At 41.9% G+C, this 23592-nt stretch overlaps 1 protein-coding gene across 50 annotated transcripts in view; it reads right to left on the reverse strand.

The window, feature by feature from the left end:
* HERC1 (HECT and RLD domain containing E3 ubiquitin protein ligase family member 1) overlaps window positions 1-23592 on the reverse strand; it is a 112328-nt gene that overhangs the window by 53672 nt on the left and 35064 nt on the right. For 30 of the 50 annotated variants that reach the window (XM_083712281.1, XM_083712305.1, XM_083712286.1 and 27 more), the window contains 19 exons: window positions 22601-22792; window positions 21604-21825; window positions 19858-20031; window positions 18667-18781; window positions 18454-18574; window positions 16938-17109; window positions 16454-16760; window positions 15560-15680; window positions 14134-14185; window positions 13059-13124; window positions 9095-9363; window positions 8306-8521; window positions 7424-7544; window positions 7031-7268; window positions 6161-6348; window positions 4566-4721; window positions 4199-4305; window positions 1487-1597; window positions 26-202 (listed from right to left, as the gene is read on the reverse strand). In XM_083712281.1, the coding sequence (XP_083568407.1) occupies window positions 26-202; window positions 1487-1597; window positions 4199-4305; window positions 4566-4721; window positions 6161-6348; window positions 7031-7268; window positions 7424-7544; window positions 8306-8521; window positions 9095-9363; window positions 13059-13124; window positions 14134-14185; window positions 15560-15680; window positions 16454-16760; window positions 16938-17109; window positions 18454-18574; window positions 18667-18781; window positions 19858-20031; window positions 21604-21825; window positions 22601-22792 (3125 nt within the window). The remainder of the gene's footprint in view (window positions 1-25; window positions 203-1486; window positions 1598-4198; window positions 4306-4565; window positions 4722-6160; window positions 6349-7030; window positions 7269-7423; window positions 7545-8305; window positions 8522-9094; window positions 9364-13058; window positions 13125-14133; window positions 14186-15559; window positions 15681-16453; window positions 16761-16937; window positions 17110-18453; window positions 18575-18666; window positions 18782-19857; window positions 20032-21603; window positions 21826-22600; window positions 22793-23592) is intronic. The other 20 variants (XM_083712312.1, XM_083712310.1, XM_083712306.1 and 17 more) reach the window with 5 other exon arrangements.

Here is a 23592-nt window from a genome sequence, read left to right on the forward strand (position 1 = left end):
TTTTTAAACTGGGCTTTCTACATACCTTCCACTGGTAACACCCAGAAGTGACTCCAGTGGATGCTAATCCATATCCCTTTCCACCGCTCCCATGAGTTAGGATCTGACCATTCTCTACTAAGCAGCACTGAGCCTTCTCAGGGTCAAACGATACTTCCTGTATAGGGAGATTTTCATCTTCTTCTTCAGACTCACCCTGTTTCTTTCAAAAACAGAATATAAACACCTCACATTATGCTCAATTAAACAGATTGGGGGGGGGAGCACAATCTAGCAGTAAAAAAAGGGAGGTAAAAGATGTATAAAAATACAAAATACCTTTTTCAAAAATAACCATAGATACAAACACTCCAATGTTAAAAACTTGATAAACCAAATCCCATATGAGACTGTAGCGGACTCACCCCACTAACTGCCCCCAATTCAATACAGCAGGCCCACCACACAGTACGCCAACAAATTTCTTCCATTTACCACAGGCTATCTTGTGTGGGGGTTGTGTGAGGGGAACTTTGTTTCAGGGAGTCTCAGGCAGGAGTTGATCAAACAAGGAAAGTTTTATTTACAAAAAGTGATTGGGGAAACAAAGTTGGGCTAGGAAGAAGTTAACTTTTACTTAAGCTAAATATAAAGATGTCACAGGCTTAAGCACAGTAGTATATGCACATCTTTTCTTAAACTTCAGTTGCTAAATATCGGTCGCTGCACTTCAGGTAAATGTTCCAGTTTTTGGAATAGGTGGTGAAATGCTTAACTCAGTTTCTCTTGTTCCTTTACTTGGTTATGACAGGTCTTTTAGTTAAATACTTTGGACACGGCACAGCTTCCTTCACGGCTTAATGCTCTGTTTCGTGATCTGTTTCGTCATTTACCCCCTCTCACTTCTGAGGTATAAGAGACTCTGGGATCCCCTCTTAACTGGCTTGGGAGTCTTCTTTTCCTAGAAGAGCTCTCCCCGCCTGGCAGGAAGGAGACGCAGGGGGTCTGTAGTCCCACAGCTTCTCCCTCCCCTGCTCAGACTCAGCCCTCCAGGCAACTCCTGTCTCCTCACACGGTCCTCATCTCTTCAATATGAGGCTCCTTCCTCTAGCTACAGATATTCTCCTAAGAGCGGATGCTAAACTCACATTTGAACCCACTCTCTTGGACAAATCCATTCCTAATCCCTTTCTCCCATCTCAAACCAAACTCAACCCTGTCTCGCTCCAGCTCTTTCCCTTCCCTATCCCTATCTCAAGGCTTCCTCAGAAGCTGCTCCTTTTATGTGCCCCCCCATTCTGCTCCTCCCCCTTCTACAGCCAGCTGACTTTGTAGCCAATCAGAGGGAGGCTCCAACCCCCCCTGGTGGAACTCTGAGGGACTGCATCACCAGGACTCTGCTGTCCGTCACAGGCCTTTCAACATGAGCCAAATACGTTTCAAGACAAAGGACTTCATCAGTGGCTGAAAAGAACATTATGAAATTGATCAGAATTAAAGCTTGTACCTGCAGCTTCATTTCTTTTTCTTTCTCCTTGATCTGAATTATGTGCTTGGCTTGTGCAACAGGACTTTCCCACATACAATCAGACAGAAGGGAGAACAACCGATCAATAACCTGTTCAGGAAACATGATTGAAGAACATTTAATTCCAAATAGTCACAGGTAATTTTTAAGGCTGTATTTCCCATCCTGCTTACACTACAGATAACAAAGCAACCAGGGGTTTGAAGCAGGCAACTGAAAACAGTTTTCTCTTCTTTTTAAAAATACACCTCTGAAAACCTGTGATTTGGTGCAATCCAGGTCTGATGAAGTGGCTATGGGGCCAGGAAAAATACCTCTGCCTTGTTTCCTTTTTTATAATTATTGGGGGGGGGATACTCCCATTACCCAACCCAAAGGCATAGTTCATACAAGCACTGAAGTGGAGAGAAAGTTGCTAATATCAATATGAAGGAAAATGTTAACACAATCATATATTAAGGAATGTGGCAGAAACAGTTCGTCCTATAGCATGTGTTTTTTCATGTGTTGAATGAATGGCCACCAGTCCACCATAAAAGTCTCTTGGGCATTTGATCCTCTAGCCACACAAAGGTTTTGCATCACTTTTCCAGAAAGTGCTATGTCCCAATTTACCTTATTCTACTGTTGTACATTTAAACCCTTTGGTTCTTTCCAATTTCTAGCTATCAATATTTTTTCTGCCATTAACAAGCAAGCACGCAGGTGGGGCTGTGGGTTAAAGCCTCAGCGCCTAGGACTTGCCGATCGAAAGGTCGGCGGTTCGAATCCCTGCGGCGGGGTGCGCTCCCGTTGCTCGGTCCCAGCGCCTGCCAACCTAGCAGTTCGAAAGCACCTCCGGGTGCAAGTAGATAAATAGGGACCGCTTACCAGCGGGAAGGTAAACGGCGTTTCCGTGTGCGGCTCTGGCTCGCCAGAGCAGCGATGTCACGCTGGCCACGTGACCCGGAAGTGTCTCTGGACAGCGCTGGCCCCTGGCCTCTTGAGTGAGATGGGCGCACAACCCCAGAGTCTGTCAAGACTGGCCCGTACGGGCAGGGGTACCTTTACCTTTATTATTTAATAACCATTGGGTTGTTTTAGGAGGACTATTTTTACAGGTTTTCCCAGTATTTTTGTTATTTCTACAAATATTTTATCCCAGAACTGGGCAACTTTGGCACAGTCCCAGCACATGGAGGATGTGAAGGAAATGTGAGCTGTACATCCCCCCCCCCTTTTCCAGGTGAGCATCAGTTATCCATTTTAGCTACTTCTGTAGGCATTAAGGATCATTTTGGTATTGTTTTCAAATAATTTTCTTTTAATCTAGCTAAAGTTGTTTTCGTAGGACCTCTGGCCTTGTGACCTTAGGCAGCCATGGTCACTTAGAGGAGACTGTTGTATGTTGGGCAGATCAATAATCAGATTGTCAAAAAAGCAGCTTCATTATTTTCAGGCTGTTGCTGAGAGCTGAGAAGTAACTTTATTTACTTACAATTTTCAATTATTAACAAAAAAAAAAAATATTTCACCAATCAAACAATAATTCTGACTTTATAAATCTCGACTTCCCTCCCCATCTTTCTGTAGTCCTTAAAATAATTTTATCTTTCCCTGCATATCCCAAATCGTTTCAATCTATTATTTTTATTGCTATTATCTGTTATAACAATAGTCCTGCTAATGTCTTGATCTGCTTGCAATATGTTTGTAAATATTCAATAAACCATTTCCATTTCTTAATAAAAAATTGTTATCTTGATTTCTTATTATTTCCATAAGTTTTGCCATTTCTTCATATTCCATTAGTTTCTGCAACCATCCTTCTCTCATTGGGACTTTTTCGTCTTTCCATTTTGGGCAATTATTATTCTTGCAGCTATAGCTGCATAAATAAATAAGTTTCTATATTGTTTAGGTAGCTCTGATCCCATTATCCCCAAAAGAAAAACTTCTGGTTTTTAAACAAATGTTATCTTAAACATCTTTTTCAGTTCATTATATAACATTTCCCAGTAAGCTTTAATCTTATTGCAAGACCGCCACATATGGAAATGGGTACCTTCTTTCTCTTTACAGTTCCAACACTTATTTGACTTTGCTTTATACATTTTTGCCAATCTACTAGGTGTTGGGTAGCATCTATATAACATTTTCATATAGTTTTCTCTTATACCATAGGTAAAGGTAAAGGTACCCCTGCCCGTACGGGCCAGTCGTGTCCGACTCTAGGGTTGTACGCCCATCTCACTTAAGAGGCCAGGGGCCAGTGCTGTCCGGTGACACTTCCGGGTCACGTGGCCAGCGTGACGAAGCTGCTCTGGCAAGCCAGCACCAGCGCAGCACACGGAAACGCCGTTTACCTTCCCGCTATAAAGCGGTACCTATTTATCTACTTGCACTTAAGGGTGCTTTCGAACTGCTAGGTGGGCAGGAGCTGGGACCAAAAGACGGGAGCTCACCCCGTTGCGGGGATTCGAACCGCCGACCATGTGATCGGCAAGCCCTAGGCACTGAGGTTTTACCCACAGCGCCACCCGCATCCCACTCTCTTATACCATAGCATGCTGTAAATTTCATATCCATCTGGGCTGAGAAGTACCGGTAACTTAAACCGAACCACAGTTTCTAAGATGCAAATGCCACCAAAATGGTCACTGCTGCACACACAAAAACTTAACACTTTATAATACTGTAAAGTATGAAGACCTGAGCCATCTGGTCATCCTCCACACCCGATTCACAAGCAGGCAGCACAGCTTCCAGAACATGTAGTGCAAGCAGCCTGGTCCTCAAGTTGCCAACCAAAGGTACACCTAGAAATGGGACCCAGAAAGAAAGTTGGTACTACCAACACATGCTAATAACATATCAAACAAAGTTAGAACCCAGTGGTGTGTCTATAAAAAGGTGTCAAATATCCAGAATACACAGGATAAAATGGGCCACCAACTTAAATACACAAAACATGTATAAAAAGTTTCTGTAATTATTCATTTGATGGACATGATGCAAGCTTGTATCTCCAAATGATAAACACACTCCCACTTCAAAAACAAAGACCATAGGACCATACCTGAACAACATTTCTGAGAAGCTATGTTCAGCAGCACCTCTGTCCACTTTGGGGATGCCATTTTGGACTGAATGGCTTTTGAAGAAACCACCCTTCTAAGAAAGACTAAGAAATCGCCTAGATGCAACTCTGCAGCATGCTGTTTTCGAAGAGCCACTGTGGATTTAAAACAATAAAAATTATTATTGCAAAAAGGAAAGGGATTCATATTTTCAAAAGGCCTGATTTGCATATGCTCTGCCTGGAGAGTGCCTAGGAAAAGATAACCAGCTGTCTACCCTACCTTCTGCCAGCAGGTGTCATTGCTGTTTTGCAGCCAAGTGATTAATCCGCTCTGCTTTTATTGTCCACTGTCTTTATCACTGTTTAACTTTTTTTATTGCTTTTATATAAGGTGCCCTGAAAGCTTTCTCAGCTGAAGAGCAGGGCAAAATTATTATTTTTTAAGTAAAAGAACAAATAATACACAACAAAGGAGTATCTTAACCTTTTGTTGTGCAACAAAATTCTTCTTACATTAACTTTATTTCTGCTCTCTTGGACCAAATTTAGATTTATTCCATTTCATGGGTGCCTTTTTCTGTACCAGAAGAGAAAAGGTAAGCAATGATTTGCAAAATAGTTCAATAAGAAGCATCAATAGGGGCTGCAGATAAAGATTACAACAGAGGTGGAGAGACAAAATTCTCAGCAACACTTATCAAGTCCCACCATTTTCTATAGTGGCAAAATGTAAACAATGCCCCCCACTAATTCTGACACTGCTTGTGAAGATGTTTTCATGTTTACATTGTCCACTCTCATTTGTTCTTTCTCAAATAAGATCATTTGCCCTCAAATGATCTCATCTCATAGCAGTGTTGTTCTGTTCACCACATGATAAACATAGTTCACCACTGAGAACATAGATTGTGTAATTTGGATTTACGGATGAAGGGTGGAATAATAATAATAATAATAATAATAATAATAATAATAATAATAATGAAACAAACAGACCATCTAATATTTATATTTACTTGGAGAAACTTAATTGTGGTTACCTTTTCTGTACTTCTAACAACTAGGGCAATATTGTCAACATAGGTCAAGCTGTCATCTTTTTTACCTTTGCCATTAGCGTGCATGTACAAATCCCATTAATTGTTTACTGCAATAAGTTTCCAGTGCATAAAACAAAAATATAGATGTCTCTGAGGAATATTGGGGATGTGGGCTCTTTTTTATAGCGCAAAGCATGGAAACAGAGGGTACATGCAGGTCCCGCCATCCAAATACAATGCTTCCCAAGAAATCATTAGTTAGGTGAGTATTCACATAGCAATCTGATGATCTGCACTGTTTCCTATGGGAACATTTCTAATCTGTGATTTGTCCGATCACATATCCTCCCTCCAAGGTTTCTGCCCAAAATGGCTACTGCCATCCACCAAACACAAACAAGTAAGGAAGTGGGCAAACTCCAGCTGTTCAGATATCTGAATCAGCCATCCATGTAGTGAGTTTGGCTCTACATTCCTTCCTCCCCTATTCCCTGCCCCAGGAACTCTCTTTTCTTTAAAAAGCAAACCAACAAAAAGCCAGAATGAGATTACCTCTGAAGTCTTTCTTCTCACTGTCTCCATTTGACTCTGCCTTTTTTTCTTCCTCCTCGCCATCTTCTTTTTCCTCAAATGATGCCATAAGCATTACACCAGCTTGGGACAACAGGTTTTTCAGCTGACTACACAGCAGATCCAGCAAAGACTGGACCACTTTGGGACTCAGTTTATCTGCATAGGTTCTGGGGGGTGGAAATATGAAGATCAATTAGCAACTATGTGAAGAGGCTTGGCATTATTAGAACAGCTTTGAATCTGTAGAACCCTGAGGCTTTTGCATTAAAAGAAGCAGATGTGTTGTGGGGGGCAGATTTCATGTTCTTGGGCCTGAATGATCCTTGTTACAGACTGGCACAATAGTCACTGGGCCAATGGTTTTCCCAATGGGACAGAGAGGAAGGACTGTATTTTCAATATGTTGTAAAGGGAGAAACAAAACAGCAAATGGGGGAGAGGGAGAGGTAGGGGTGTGTGTGTGTCTGTGATAGAGAGAAATTTTAACAGGTAAATTATATTCAATTAGAGTCCATCTAAGTACAGCAAACAAATATTAACACATCACACCAACAATTCAACTTTATAGTCCCAGTGCTACTTTCTGAAATATTTAACTGTACAAATTCTAATTGTTGTTAAGGTAATGCTGAACTGAAATGAAAAGTGAGTTATAAATGCTCGAAATAAATAAATAAAAACTGTTTCCCAACTGACTAAGGTTTTATCATATCCAATTTACTACTGAGTTACACTGCAAGGACACTGCTAGTCTTGAGGAACTAGGTATGGGGAAAATACTGCTTTTAAAATATTTGGGAGAGCTGAGAAGATGAATGATCATTCAGAAAACAGACAGTTAATACTTACCCTGTGGTAATAGCTAGGATCTGAAGTAATCTAGTGCTGGCTACTTTTAAAGCTGTGCTGAGCTGGGAAATGCCACTTTTTGGCAAGAGCTGCAGTGGCTGACCAAGCATGGTGTCTGTTCCACATAATTGCGACAGGACATTTAACAAGCCGGTGGAAATAGCCAAGGAGACATCAACTGGCTGGTAGTGAACACTCAGGGCGAACACAGTTACCAACAGGAGACGCTGCTGTGCCTCTAATACACACATGTACACAAACACACACCAAAATATAAAGAAAATACTTAGAGACTGTCCCCATTTCAAGTCTGCTCAGAAATAGAAAAAATAATAATACAAGCAAAATTTGTCAGCAGCAAAAACACTTGCAAGATGAATGTGATCCTCTTACCTATGTGATGTTTATTTGCTTGGAGGGCTCTTTCCAAAGTTGCAGACAATTGCTGATAGATCTTGTGCACAGCCACTTGGATTTCAGTCTGGATATTTCTCTTAGCTGCCCTGATGCCATCCTATGGAAAAATCAAGTACTGTGAAACCCATCCATATGGCTATGCACTGATGTCATGTTACTTTTTAAGGTATTTACCATGTATAATTCAGGAACTTTTCCAATTTTATGAAAGGTTGCTAGTTTAGCATTGGCTAACTACATTTAACTCCTTTCATGACTTGCCTACTATAGGAAACAACTAACTTTGCAATACACAGTTGTCAACACTATGTGGTTCCTATCATTCGGAATCTCACAACACTAAGAAAATGTTATATTCATAGGATATGCACATATTCTGCTTCCAGTTGTCTTCTACAGTGTCTATTTACATTAGTACACCCCATTCCAGCCTTTAATCCACTATCATTCCCTCTATATCTGATACTCAGAAACTCTCCTTTATTTGAGGTTTTAAAACAGAGTTTGGATGGTCATCTGTCAATGATTCTTTAGCTGTGATTCCTGCACTGCAGTGGGTAGGACTAGATGACCCCTGAGGTGCCTCCCAACTCTACAATTCTATGATTCAAAGATTCTAAGTGCCACTGCTTATGTGGCCAAATTGGCACCATCTATTTTGTATAAATAAGCTATCATCAGGCTTGGTGACAACCCTAAAGCTTGCAGAATGACACCCCCCACCCACCCCCACACACAATAGGAAAAGAACCCAGGGACCCAAAACAATACAGCACGTTGAGAAGTTTTCAGTTTTAGACATGGTCTGCTTTAAACTCAGTTGACAGAATTCCAACGTTTGGCCAAAGCATCCCTTACCTGATAATGATGCAAACGGATACTCTCTCCTTTGGAGCCTGCATGTCCCACAGTACCCAAGCCAAAGCACCCAGCCAGGAACTGCAGCCTCACTGATGTGAGAAGCGAAGAGGACTGAAAGCCTGGGCCTTGCCGGCTTCCTATGGACAGAGTGCTGCCTTTTTCTTCCATCCCAGAAAGCAACACCAGGATCTGATGAAGTGCCTCCAGCCGCAACTAAAAAAAATGTGTAAAAATAGTTTGCATTTTACCCCTTGGAAGACAAAGTCCTTCAAGTGCATTGATACAAATACATAGTATAGGCCTGTATGACCCCCCACATACAACAGATGAAAGTATTTTAGGAACAGAAGAACAATCAAGGAAAATAAAGGAAGAGATGTGGGGAGACACTTCGCTTGCACAGCCAAAATTGCTTTCCAAAAGCAACCCCTTCCTTCCTTCCTGGCTGCATATGCACAACCCCACATGCAATATGTGTGCATTAGGAACACCCATACAATCCGACTGACTGACTGCTATAGACTGGCATGTTGCTCCTTTGATGCCCAAGCAGGAAGAAACAAACATGATGTGCTTTGGAGGTCACACCTACTTCCTCCAAGGCATGCAAGTGATGACAGAGAGGCCATTGCACACTCATGCATCCTAGAACCTCCCTCTTGTTAAGTAACCTGAAATGATTGCCTCCCCACAAGTTACAGTTGGGCAAAGCATGTAAACTGATAATTCAAAAGCATCTTTCATTCTACAATTATTAACTGGAATATAGGTAACTGCAATACACACCTCTGCCCTCTGTTGCTGCTGCTCCATTGCGATAATATAGGCCTGGGGGCTCGTTGACATGCTTTCTTCAGGCTCCTTGAAGCCTGGAGAGCTTCCCACATCTCCGCTTACAAAGCTAATAACATTTTCAATCAGAGTATGAACTCCAACAGATTTTGTAAAATCAAAATCGGATTCCCCAAACAAACACATAGAGCTATACAGCCAATCTCTGTGCTTCAGCCGAGTCCATGAATCACTTAGTGCTTCAATTGGGCTGTGGACTGCTCCTAGAAACACACAACAAAACTTCATAAATTCCAATGCAGTGATTTTAAATAACACTGACAAGTAGTATTGAATGGGCAGCTTTGCAACAGATGGTAAAAGGTATTCCTATCATCTCATGCACACAGTTAGCAAAGTATACTATTATTGAAGGAAGATAACTTCAGCTATGTTTTTCTAGCAGTAAATCCTCAAGCAACATAAAGAAGAAAATTAAAGGCAGAAGCCACTCAAACAGCTGAAAGCTTATATACTGAATAAGATGGTAACACAAATAAAAGAAATCAGAGAGTGGTTGAAGGAAAAGAACAGTCTGCCACAAAACAAACTGAGCACTCCATTTCTTCTTTAACATTCAATTGTAAAGCAAGGATTGTGACTGACCAGCATTATTACACTATTAAGGGCAAAGCAGGGGGATGATACATAGCTTGCTCTGAATGAAAACTTTACGCAGGTACAGGAATGGGTAAAGGGCAAGTAAACGCACACAAATTATTTCTTTTCTGCCTTCCTTCCAAGCTGATTTCTGTTCATTTGGTGTAATATAGCAAACCTCCTTTTGAAAGCATACCACCTGTGGAGAGTCCGATTTCAAGGACTCTCCCACACCCAAATTTCCAATGGGACTGCAAGCAGTTTCTGGTCCCACCCAAATTGCTGCATATGTTGATCAGTTAACTCATCTGGTAGCAGCATGCAGCAGCAATGCAGGGTGTGCATAGCTACTGACTGTTCAAAGGAGGAGGTGGCACAGGGATAGCCAAACAGATGACGAGGACTACTCCAATTATCAGATGGCAGCTATGCACACTCTGCATTGCTGCTGCATACTGGTACCAAATGAGTTAACTGTAGGCTTGCATGGAATTATAATTAAAACGGAAACAGTGCCTATGCAGTAGTATTCTGTGTATTCAATATTTGCTGCCTGTTGCACTGTTCAGCTGAACTGCTGATAGGAAAAAGAAAAAAGCTTTGGTGTATTGGTGATTCCAAGGCCTGTAGCTTTTCTGTGGAAGTCCCCTTTTTAATGGATTGAATGTCCTAGATGTACGTCCTCATTTCTGATGCTATCATGAACCAATACAGCCACACACACTAAGGCAGCACCATCATCATCCAACAGATTCCTTTCTTCTTCTAGTTTGGTTTCTTTCTCAGAATGCCTCTTGGTACACTAAACTCTTGCATTCATGAAAATGTACACGAAAAACACTGTTTCACAAAGTTTAGTGTCTTTATTTAACTTGTAAGAATTGGCACAAAATGCAGCCAAAAGCAAGCTTCTGTCTTGAAAATATGAAAGCTAAAACATTTTTTTGGGGGGGAGGGGGAATACCTCCTTGGGTGTGAGTCCTGGAAAACTTGTTTGCTGTCTTGTAGACCTTTCCCACTTGGCTTGGGAGGGTGAGCACATGACTGACTACAGTTACAAAAGCTGAGACTGCTGAACAGACTCTTGGGCTAGGATACTGTTTGGAATTTTGTTGGCGGAGGTTGTTGATATGTTGGGTTTCTTGTATCTACATTTTAGGTTTTATTGTGATTTATGAGGAAATTGTTCAGTTTGGTTTTGTATTTTTTAATGTTCTATTTATTGTTTATGACTACTTTTGTTATGTTTAATTATATGGTTTTTCATGTCTTAAGCTGCCTTGAGCATGGTTTGAACTATGGATTATGTAAATTAAATCACGTATGTATGTACCACAGACAAGTGTTCAATTCTCTAACAATAATTTGGTTATGTTATTGTTCAAAGTACATAATTGCTTCATATTTTTAAAGCCCATATTCTAATGAGTAACCAAAATCACTTAATATTTTTAAATTGTGGGTTGGAATTACTTTCTCTAAAATCTCAAAACCAACTACAGATCTCCAAGCAAATTAAAAATGACTTTCTTCATTAAACTCTCCCCTTTAGATGGGATGTTGTATGATTAACACACTTCAGTTCTCCAAATTTATGATTATCCACGTGCTTTGAGAAACTCCCAACCATTAAAATCAAAGAGGCTACTACACAAAATGCAAGCTTGTAAAAGAATTTGTGGTTTTTAAAAGTTTTCTTTAAAAGTGATCAAAAGAGTGTTATTGTGAAGTGGCTCTGAAAGGACAAGTGAAAGAGCTTATGCATTTTAAAAAAAGATGGTCTGAACACATCTAACAGGTATTCAAGGCATCCTGCATATGTGAGCAGAACAAAGCTACATACTAGCATGACCTACTCTTGGAAGCTTAAGCTCATCTGCATCAGCCAGCGTGCTGCCGTGGTTACAGCAGTGGTAGAAAACATGGTGGTCAGGGATAATGGGAGTTGTACTCCCAACAATATCTGGAGGCCACAATATTGCATAGTCCCAGGTTAGAAAGTTAGGCTAGGACAATTAAAACCCAGTTTCAAATCCCTACTAATCCATGACGTTCACTGAGTGACCCTAGGCTACCTGTTACCTTTTACTTTAATCCACCTTGCAGGGCTGTTCCAGGGATAAAGGGGCACGGAACAGAAATCATGTATATTGTCCTGCACTCCTTGGGGAGAGTGGGATTTTAAAAACAAAATAAATTACAGGATTATCATACGGGGGGGGGGAGTTTTACTATGACGTTACTGTGTTTGTTTTGCCTGGATTTTAAAAACTTGTTTACTCCCATTTTAAGCCTTCTTCACTAGGCCCTTAACAGCTCGGCGGGAATTATCCTGTGCAAAAATGAGTCGTATAGAGGACTGAAAGTGGAGCAACAAAAGATAAAGTCAGAAAAGAAATGCTTCTTAATACCAATTGCTGGAAACTATAGGAGGGGAGAGTGTTCTTGTGCCTGGGTCCTGCTTCTTGTTTGCCACTGTGAGAGCAGGATGCTGGACTAGATTGGCCTGATCCAGCACCACATTTCTTATGTTCAGATGAAGACCAGGTGAACTATTTCTGTACAAGGCAAAAAAATCCCAAGGAGCAGTATTTGACAAGCTTGGGATTGCAGAACGAGGTGGTGCAGCAGATAAAAGTATTAATGGTAGTATGGTCATACTTTTGGATTAAGTTAACAAGACTCCTCAAGAAAGGTTGGGGGAAGCTGCCTGCTTTGGTTTAAACAAGCTATTGTATTACTTGTAAGTACAGTATATCAAATCAAACCCTGTAGTTTGCCTTTCTCAGTATTAAACTGACAATGAGGTCCACTCTCTAGGGCAGCCTTCCCCAACCTAGTGCCTTCCAGAGGTTCTGGACTATAACTCCCATCAGTCCCAGCCAGCACAATGGTGCTGACTGGAGCTGATGGGAGTTATAGTCCACAAAACATTTGGAAGGCACCCAGCTGATGAAGGCTGCTCTACGGTCACATACAGTAGCCTTTTCGCAGCCCTTTCAGTGCAGATGCCAGCCAATGAACCTGGCTTCTGAAACATGCCAAGTACACAATTCATTAATCCTCTCAATGCTGATCCCCTGAACATAAACAGAAACGTGCTAAATACATTCTTACAACTTGAATTTTTAGTGAGCCGTTATGCCTATGTCTACCTGCCAACATTAGATGGAACAAAAACCCCACTGTTTACTTGTCCTTATATGCCAGCTTCTAGTAATGAAATTTTCAAAATGAATGTGGAACAACTGCTACACATATTTTATGTTTTATAAAGTATGTAGGCAAGCTAGAGAGAGAAAATAAAATCACAACATGCCGTCATGTACTTGCTTGGAGCTCTTCTTTTTTCTGGGGCTCAACTGGCCAAAAAGGAGTAAACACACTACCACACAAGAATCAGAAGACAAAGAGAGACATTGGGTACAGAAGACAACATTCAATCTGCATTCTGTCCATACATGGAAAACAGCTTTAAGAGTGGGAAATGTTTGAGCAACATTCATGAATGTGCAGCTTCTTAAACTTCCTGCAGTGTAAGGAAGTGATGGAATATTATTGCACCACTTCATATCCCCTTACCATGTGAATGCTAAAGAGGAGTTATGCAATAATTCATGAGGTGACTTCACATTTGAAAAATTGCAGTGTGTTCTAAAGATAGAGGGTCAGGCAGCAGGCTGAGCTTATCAGATAAGGTTAAGAGCTGCCCCAAGAAGATGCCTCTCCACAGGAGTAATTAAAACTAGGAGTAACTAAGAGCTGGGAATAAACTCACTCATCCAGCCAAAGCCTTATGAAGGGTTCAAGTCCCAAAGATACTTTCCAAGGAAAGCAGAGCAGGGACAAGGGGCGCAGGAATGAGCAGAGAAATGAAACAAGTTTCTGACCAACCTCCCTGCTGATTCTTCCATCCTAGCTCTGTATTGTTTACACCCCATGGCAACGGTTCTCTGGATCTCAGTCAAGGGTATTGTCCAGCCCCATCTAGGATAAATCACCCTTGCAACTTGCCCACTCTATGGGGTCCAGAAACTGCCTGCACTACATGGCATTTATTTGCTGGAGAAAGCTCTCATCGTTCTTTACCTTCTATTACAGGTATGCCAAAGTGTGGGTTTTCAAACTGTGTTCCAGAGTCATGGCAGACAAGATGCTCAAAAGGCATTTTACCTACCATTACCAGTATTCTCCTGCAACACAGAACTGCAGAGGCAACTTGACAACACTCTGGAGCACACACAGATTCCAGGAAGTGTGAACTGTGTGTATGTCCATAATTCCCTGCAGTATAGAGGGGCTCTGTAGCAGACCAATCAACACAGAAAGATTTTCTGAGGCTTAAAAGTTTCAAGACCACTACTCTAGAAAAACTGGCTATTCTACACAATTACCTCTCTTTCTATGGGATGATGCCAAGTCCAAATCCACATTTCGTCTTCCACTCTATAGTGAATAAAAATAACCAAAAAGAGTGTTAGTGTTATACATTATTTATTACATTTATACAATGTCTACCAATGTACTCAAGTTTGTTCACGTTGGCTTTCAATTTAACAGACACAACACAGAAGGGACAGGCTTGGAAGAGGAAAGGAAGCAAAGGCAGATATCATTGGCTACTGTATAGGGAAGTTCTGAGAAGGCATGAGCCAAATGATCACAGAGAGGCTCTTGCCTCTCTCTGATACCGTGAGATGGAATTCCACCTAACCAGCAAACAAAAAGGCAACTCATTCATTTATAAGTTATATGCAGCAGCTTACCACCAGAGTAAACAATTCCAAATATAATATACTAAACACAAAACATAGTGGGCACTTCCGAAAGACAACCACCTCTATACTTCTGGAGGCCTTCCGTGCTGAACTTGAACACATGTTTTTCCACAGGTCTCTCAAATTTGAAAATCATTCCATGGGCCAGTTCTCACATAATCCTAGACCATCGCATGCTGCTAAGTGGATAAGCGAAGTGTTGGTCTCACATATTCCTGCTTCTCTTCTCCTACTCTTGCATAGTTGGAAGGGAGACTTCAGCTGAGTTTAGCATTGCCTTTAAAGAATCTTGGTCCCAGCATTGCAAACAAACCAGGCATCCAATTTTAAAACAAATAAGCCAATTTACTTGACATTTGCTATTCAAACCTATGGTTTGAAGTTACTTTGTCATGAGACTGACCAGCTTGGGTTCATCATGCTGCCAATTAATAATATTTTAATGTTCCATTATTTTAATGTATTTTATTTTTGTTTTTAAGTTGTAACCATTCATCTTGTTTTTATTATTGCTTGTAAGCCGCTCTGAGCCCGGCCTTGGCTGGGGAGGGCGGGGTATAAATAAAAAATTATTATTATTATTATTATTATTATTATTATTATTATTATTATTACACAGCTTTAACACTGTCAAATATTCTTCTGTAATCTGTGGGATTGTCTACATTCTTGATTTGCCAAGTTCTTTTGAATGTCATGTCTTGTTTTCTCCCAACAATTTTTTAAGGTAAGCAAGGCAGTCCTTTGCACAATGTAATGAGTGGCTTTTCAAACTCCAAGGGAATTTTAAAGTCAACTTGTGATGAAACAGAGCAGGGAAAAGAGGGCTGAAATTAAGCAATGGCAATAATTAGATCCCACTGCATGTAAACTCCCCGTGCACACTTTGGGGGCGATGGTTTGCCCCAACCTACCCATAAAGTCCTGAGCTGATGTGAAAGCAGATCCCACTGCAACACAGACTCACAACATTTCAAGTGCATCTTCAGCAGCTGAACCAGCAAGAGTAACATTATGCAAAGCTTTAAAGTATTTCACCTACCAGTGAATAACCTTCTTCATCCGATTCAGGTTGAGATAAATCAGATTCACTCCGTGATTTCATCAGTTTGTAACTTGAACTAGAGTGGACTGAGCGACTTTCTGCAGTAAGGCTTTCACTTCTGTTTCATGCAGATGCAAAAAAAAGAAAAGATAATAACTGAAGATGATAATTGGTCTGGAAACCAAGCCTTATGAGGAAGGAACAGTTGAGAGAATTGGGTATGTTTAGCCTGGTAAAGAGGAGACTGAGGGGAGATATGATAGCCATCTTCAGATATCTCAAGGGCTGTCCCATGGAAGGTGGAGAAAGCTTGTCTTCTCCTGCTCCGGAAGACAGGACCAAAACCAATGGATTCAAGTTACAAGAAAGGAGATTCTGACTAAACATCTGACAGTGGAACAAACTCCTTGCAGGTTTTTAAGGAGAGGTTGGATGGTCATCTGTCATGGATGCTTTAGTTGAGATTCCTGCATAGCAGGGGGTTGGAATAGATGACCCTTGGGGTCCCTCCCAACCCTACAATTCTATGATTCCGTAAGAGCAGGCAAAGTGGAGCTCCTAGGGTTTAACAATATGCACAGGGAAGTCTGATGTGCCAAGAGAATGCTCTATCAAACAAGGACTTCCCCTTTCACCAGAGCCTGGCATATTCCACCCCCACCACCCCCATCCCTTGGAGCTCATTGCACAAATTAGGCACTACCAAAGGAAAGGGCCTGACTCTAAGACCTGCCCAATGTACCACTAACTGCTCTGGAACAAACAGTAGGACCTCTGACGCCTATTGTTAGGGTTTGGCAGGCTCACCCTACCTTAGCAGATTACTGAGGAACTACTCAGCAAGGTTTCAAGAGCTGCTGGCTGCTCTTGTGCACAGTTCATTAATCGCACCTGGTCATGAGTCCAATCCCTTCTGCGGTACCAGTTGATGGCTGTTGCAACTGCCCTTCCTCTCTTCGTTTCTGCAGCTCCTCAATAACGGGGCTGACTCCCAGAATCAGCAAAGCACACCTATGGATCACAGAGTTGCAGGCAGCTGTGTACACATCTTGTCCTTCAGGAAGGTCTCTGCTGACTCTGCGTTCTTGCTGGGACTGAGGGGCCTGGTCATCCATTCGAGCCCCTGCCCCACCATTTATTCTCTCTCGGTCTCGACTGCGAGCTACTTCACGGGCTGATAGGAAACATTGAAAGATTTCTGTAACATGCAACACAAAAACAAAGGTCTTAACTTCTAGGCAGAGCTCAAGGGCTGTAAAAATTATTCAGGTGACTTTTGTTCATCACAGATAAAACTCCTGTTGAAGGCCCCATTCATTTCAATGGGACTCTCTCTGAACAAACTTCTGTGGAATCTTTTCCAAACTTTACTTACTGCCAGCTGTCATAACTTCATGCTCCCTTTCTTCCTCTTCCTCTTCTTGTTCCGGGTGCCCCTCTTCTCTTTCTCTTTCTGCCTGCTCTTCCATCTCTGCTTCTTCATCAATGGTCCGAGTAAAGGGGTGCTCTTGGGCATCAATGTCCAAAGAGTCTGGATTTTCTGACATCTGGGATAGGGGAGGAGAGAGGGTAAGGTTCAAAGATATGGAGAACTTTGTTTGCCTGGAGGGTAAGTAGAACCCAGAATTTTGTATGGATGGAATACAGTGGTACCTTGGGTTACATACGCTTCAGGTTACAGACTCCGCTAACCCAGAAATAGTACCTCGGGTTAAGAACTTTGCTTCAGGATGAGAATAGAAATCGTGCTCCGGCGGCGCAGTAGCAGCAGGAGGCCCCATTAGCTAAAGGGGTGCTTCAGGTTAAGAACAGTTTCAGGTTAAGAACGGACCTCCGAAATGAATTAAGTACTTAACCCGAGGTACCACTGTATAGTGTTCTGTATGGAGGTAAGAATCACATCCACCCACTTCTGCCTCTGACCCCATCCACCACTGGCACAAGGCCCCCGGAAGGTTGGCTTCAAGCTGGGGAAAAATCTGCCCCTAAATTAAAACAGGAAACAGTAGTGATTGTGCTGAACAGCAGCTGACTCACACAGTCCTTTCAGGCTATGGAGCTGAATTCATAGTAAAATGGTAGTGGTAAAATTGTTTCACCATAAGTACAGGTCACAGGATGACTGCCCCTGCAAAAATTTATGAAGCGATGGAGTAATAATTCCACTATCTGTGCTTGTGTGAGTGGATGCAGACAACCATTTTATACTTGTGACAATAATGACAAGGCTTTTTGTGGAACCTTCTAAGGGCAGGGACAATGCAAGAGGAATGGCACCAACATGCCAACTCTGTAACTGCTTTGGCAGGAGCAGAAGAACAGAAAAAGATCCATGATGAAGCAAATCAGGAAACTCCAACTAGTCCAGCAACCTCCTTCTTAAGAACAAGGAAGATGGGAAAGCAGGCAAGAAAAGACTCCCTAGTTTAGAGCTAGAAGATCCCTTTTCCTCCTTCTCAAAGCAGTTTGACCAGGAAGCAGAGAAGCGTCTCCCGAGTCCAGTTAAAGGAAGAAACAGCTACTAACATAAGCCTTATAAACCACTCCCCCACAATTCAAAGCAGTAGGCAAATTAATTTTAAAAATACAGTTTTATTTGTGGTCCATAGAACCCACCCACCCCCAAAAAGTAAAACATGCTGTAAAACAAAGGAATGTTTTTTAAAAAACAAAACCCTAGCTACAGAGAAAACAGAACCAAGCAAAAATTTGAAACTGAAATAAATATACTGGGCACATCTAAATAGGATTGAAAGTGAGCAAAACTGTAGACAAAGGCTCACATAATTGTTGGCCTCAAAACAATAATCAACTATGCAGTCTTCCATGTTAAACCAATTTTCCTGCACTACGTAAGAAAGAGGAGCAGAAGTGTCAGTCTTTAGCCTTACCCATCTATCCCTTGAAGACGACCTAGTCTGAATAAGTTCCATATTCTTGCAAGCAAGCAAACGACTCCGCACTTTATACACACACCGATATACTTCTACTAAGGCTTTGCCAGGCTGATACCTAAAAGACACAAAAGTTACATAAGGCTAAGAGTAAAGGAAATCTCTCTAACACAAGGGGAAAAGGTCTCAAAATGCTTTTTGGGTACTTGCCTGCTCTCACCACTTGCTTGACTAAGCAGATTTGTATGTTTCAGGAGGGCAGCAAGAACAAATCTAGACACAGTATCCAAAAGCGACTCACTACTCAGCGTGGCACTATCCCAATCTGAAGAGGCAGAGGAAAAGGAACAGATCAGTTTCCTGAAATAGGTAAAGGTAAAGGTACCCCTGCCCGTACGGGCCAGTCGTGTCTGACTCTAGGGTTGTGTGCCCATCTCACTTAAGAGGCCTGGGGCCAGCGCTGTCCAGAGACACTTCCGGGTCACGTGGCCAGCGTAACGAAGCTGCTCTGGCGAGCCGGCACCAGCGCAGCACACGGAAACGCCGTTTACCTTCCCGCTATAAAGCGGTACCTATTTATCTACTTGCACTTAGGGGTGCTTTCGAACTGCTAGGTGGGCAGTTATTCACAGTTAAAACAGCATCAAATTATTCAGCCATATTTCAATAATTCAGCCTGCATTTTTGCCTTAAACCAGGAGTGGGGAATCTTTTTCACCCCAAGGGCTGCATTCCCTCAATGGAAAACCTTCTGGGGATGCATGCCAGTGGTGGGCGGAGCCAAAGGTAAGAGTGGGCCATAAAGTCACTTGAAGCTCTGCTGTCTTGCCAGTGGGAAGTTCCTTTTTTCATTTTGCAATAGCCATGTGGCATGATCAGTGAGCAGAGCTTGCTAAAAGCCTCAATAAGGACTTCACTGCTCTGACACTGGGCAGTATTCACCCCAAAATATTGCACTCCTACCCACCCACACCATGCTATATGAAGTGGGCTTTCAAATTGGGATGGGTTTTTCAGAGTAATGGCAGATACACTTCATTGCCATGAGGTGTGGTCAGCAGGCAGAAGGTTATGTAGTTCTATGCTAGTTGCTATTTACGATGTGTCTTAAACTGCTTTAAACAATATGGTTGTGCCAGCAGATGTCCAATGTACAGTTATTTTAATAAGCAAGTTGACCACAATAGAAATGCAACTAATTTCAGAAAATACAAATCCTTCCTAAACTAAAATGGCCATGACAAAGTGGTTTCTCAAATGGTTCTACGTGGATCCACACCCTGGTTTTTTGTTTTTGTTTTAACTAAACAAATAATGAAAGAGCCCCTCCTCCAAAATGAGCATAGATAAGCTTAATTATTGTCACTGTGGGAGGTGGCTCTTTTGCTTCCAAGAACTTACCTTTACTCACTGCATAGTCCTGCATGCTGACCCAGAGGCTACGAGCAGGCTCCTTCGCACACCCCAAAGCCAAATCCACAAAGACAGAGATTTCTGGGCAAAGCTTGTAATCAAACGGCTTTTGTTCTTCATTTCCAGAGAGAGCTACCTCTAACAAGGAACTCATGGACTTGTCTAAAATGAGATGAAAAGTCATGTCATTATTTATCTATTTAGGTACTTGCAAGTGGGGCCTGAATCAAAAGGGTTCCAACAAGACAGCCATACATATACATCTCCCAGCAACCCAAATAAATCAAGCATTCCATGGCCAGTGAGCATGCTCAGTCCTCAGGAGGTCCTCACTTTTTTCTGAAGCCTTTTTTGTACTTTCCCCGCGGCTACTGATACCTCCTGTCGTGTGTGGATGGTGTTTTGGCTACACAATGAACAGCGCTCAGAGAATGCTATTAGTGTAGATCAGCCTTTGCCTACCTGGTGCCCTCCTGATCTTCTGGACTCCAGTAAGCATGGCCATATTGTGCTGGGCTGACAGCAGCATGGCTGTGCTAGCTGGGGCTGATGGGAGATGAAGCCCAAAACATCTGGAGGGCACTAGATTGGCAAATGATGTCTTTTCAATGCAAAAGGTATTTGTACAGCAGCAAACAATACTACTAAGAAAGTATAAATAAAAACCAGTAAAAAATTTCAATTCAAACAACAAAATTAAAATAGCAGTAAGCTAGCAATTAAACAAAGCAATTGATAAATCTTCCTAAAAATGAACACACACTTTTTTTCTTTTGAAGGAAGGAGAGGGTCTGGTAAATCTCCCACAAATATGGGGCCATAACTGAGAAAGTTCTGTCTCTGGTTCTCATCAACTGAAACGTCATTAATGACAGGGCAGGGAGAAGCATCACCAATGACAATCTCAAGATTGGGGTAGGCTTGTGTATAGTCCCTAAGATAATCTGGTCTTAACCATTTATACAGCACCATCAATATGCTTGCTACTTTAGAGAACACAAGACAACAGGTCTGTGTCCCGAGAATCTTACAATCCAAAATTCAACATAGAGGAAAGGAGGGGATGGAGACAAACAAGAGAAAGAACAGGTATTTATATTGCAGTCACATATGCTTCAACACAGTTACAGTAGAACATGGTGGGGAAAGAGACAATACCGAAGTCTCCTGAAAAAAGTGGATTTGGAGGAGGAATTTGAAGAAAGTCAACAAAGTGGCATTGTGCTGGTGTTCCAAAAGGAAACTTTAAGCATAAGTGCAGCAAGGAAAGACAGCTTTAAGTTAAGACAAACTCCACCCCATTTAGAAGAAAGTCATTGTCCTTTTGGGCACAAAAGCAAATTGCTCTCTCTGCTACTAGCAAAGTGACTGCACTACTCCCAATATGGGAATGACGTCTTCCCACTTTCTCAGTCTAGACTGAGAAAGGAAAAGAGAAAAGCACATCCAAAGTTTGAAATTTTGCAAGCCCATCACTTTCTCACCCATTGAACCATCCCTCTCATGTGGAACTCTACCTAAAGCCCTGCCTTTTGGGGCTTTAAAGCCAGAAATTCCCTGGTCCTCTTGTGAGATTCTCAGATGCATCTGGCTGCCCACTCTGAAGAGACAGGATGCTGAACTAGATGGACTTTTGGACTGAGTCAGCAAGATAATTATTCTAACAAACCACAACGCTGCATCCACATGTGTGGCCACTTATTCACACATCAATAAAGCAGTTGAAGAGATTACCTAACTGGGGGATGTCCATTTCAACTCCATCACTAAACAGTGGTGTTTTCAACCAATAAGCAGTATCTTGCTCTTCTGGTGACACAGGTGATCCTTGAAGCATTCCACCAAGACAGCGTCCAATAAGCAGAGCCACAGTTCTCTCAAGGTCAACTAGCCACACCCATGACTGTGCAGGCTGTGGTAAAGGCACCCCAGCTGGATCAACCAGTTCAGGTCCACCTAGAAATATTAATAGGTGAAATATTAATAGTCAATTTTTTCTGAGCCAAGATGTTTTGTTAGAATATGCAAGCCCACCCACCCATCCTGTGATCTGTACTGAGCATGCAAGTTCCAATGTCTACACAAGCTCCCAAAACAAATTCCTCACCCATTTCAGTGGCAGGAACCAACCTATGGATGTATTCATTCACATACAGTTACCTCCACTGAGCTGAATGAAGATCAGGATGAAAAACATTTGAAGGCACATGACCTAAATTGAAGAATTCATTTCAGAGAAAACTCTTCAGCAAGGGAGGACCCCCTTGGGGATTTACACTCAGTGCAATTACCTTAGTAATGTCCAAAGTGGTTTAAAAATACTTCTTAAAATGTCTACAGCAAAATGTACCAGGGGTCTGATTAGGAAAAAACAAGGCTAATTCCCAAGGGGCTGGTGTTCACGTTAACAAAGGTGGTAGGTCTAGCAGCAGCAATTAGCGAACTGGGCCTCCAGATTACTTTTAGGCATCACAGAAGTCCTAGAGCTGAAACTCTGTGAAAGCATACTTTGAAACTGCTATCCTTTCTCTGTACTCACAAATTAACTGGTACACCAGAACTAGGAGGTGATGCTGTTTCTGGTGACCATAGAAAAATGTGGGGGGGGGGGGGCACATAAACCAAGGTAAGTTCAAGTGAACAACACATTTTACCCAAAATTCATAAAGCATATTTGCATTCTACAATTCCTATCTTTCAGAAGGCAGAAGTACTGCACTGAATGCCTTACCATGAAGAGGCCACTGTAACTCCTGATCTTCTAAGAGAACAGCAGCTGGCAACAGTCTGTTAAGGCGATCCAGAGGTGGCAGCAGATCCAGCAGATAGCTCAATAAAGGTCGGGCTACTGATACAGGCAGTAAGAGCAAGGAATTGACAATTTGGCAAAGCATGCTTCCGGCTGCAGAGACATAAATTACATCTGCAATGGAGGGGGAAATGATAACTTCATTAATAAATTCCAAAAGGGTAACCATGGTTGGATTTTTCAACAGCAGCAAATGATGTGGCATCTTAAAGACTAACAACTGTATTGCAATATAAATTTTTGTGAGATTCTTATTGTTATTTGTCACCCCGCTTTGTGGCAAAGGGATAATGGGGGTCTCTAAAACTGAATGTAGTTCCCAAACAAGGGTAGGCTGATGGAGCCATTTTAATTTATACTGAATTAACAGGCTATATCCTGCCCATTCACTGTGGCCGCAGGAAAGACTCTTCTGTGTTCCCCACTGCACCACAATCTGAGGCGCTGCTGGTGGGAATGAGGGCAAGGGCCTTTTTATAGCAGTGCCACAATGTGGAACTTCCTGCCAGAGAAATTCACCTCTTCCTCTCCTGGATAGTCTTAACTCAACCCGTAAAGATCTTTGGGCTTGACCACTGCCCCCCCCCCTTGGTGTGCACCCCCTATCCTGGTTTATTTACTACTGCTTTTTTCTGTTGCATTTTTACTGGCTTTAGGGTAACTGTATAACTTGCTTTTATGATGGAAGGCACCCAGAGAACTCCCAAAAAGGAGTGGAAAGGTGAGGAAGAGGTCTTGAAAGACATGTGCTGTTTTGTTGTATTTCCTTCTAAGAGTTGATACCTAAATTCTCAGATTGCAAAGACATCTAAATATACCAGTACAACATCTGGCAAAAGAGGAGACAACTGGCAAAAAACCTGAGCAGCAAATGGACTCATTTAAAAAACAAACTTGTCCGGTTCTGCTGCTCA

Source organism: Podarcis gaigeae (assembly GCF_964106915.1).
Source record: "Podarcis gaigeae genome assembly, chromosome: 14".
NCBI lineage: Eukaryota > Metazoa > Chordata > Lepidosauria > Squamata > Lacertidae > Podarcis > Podarcis gaigeae.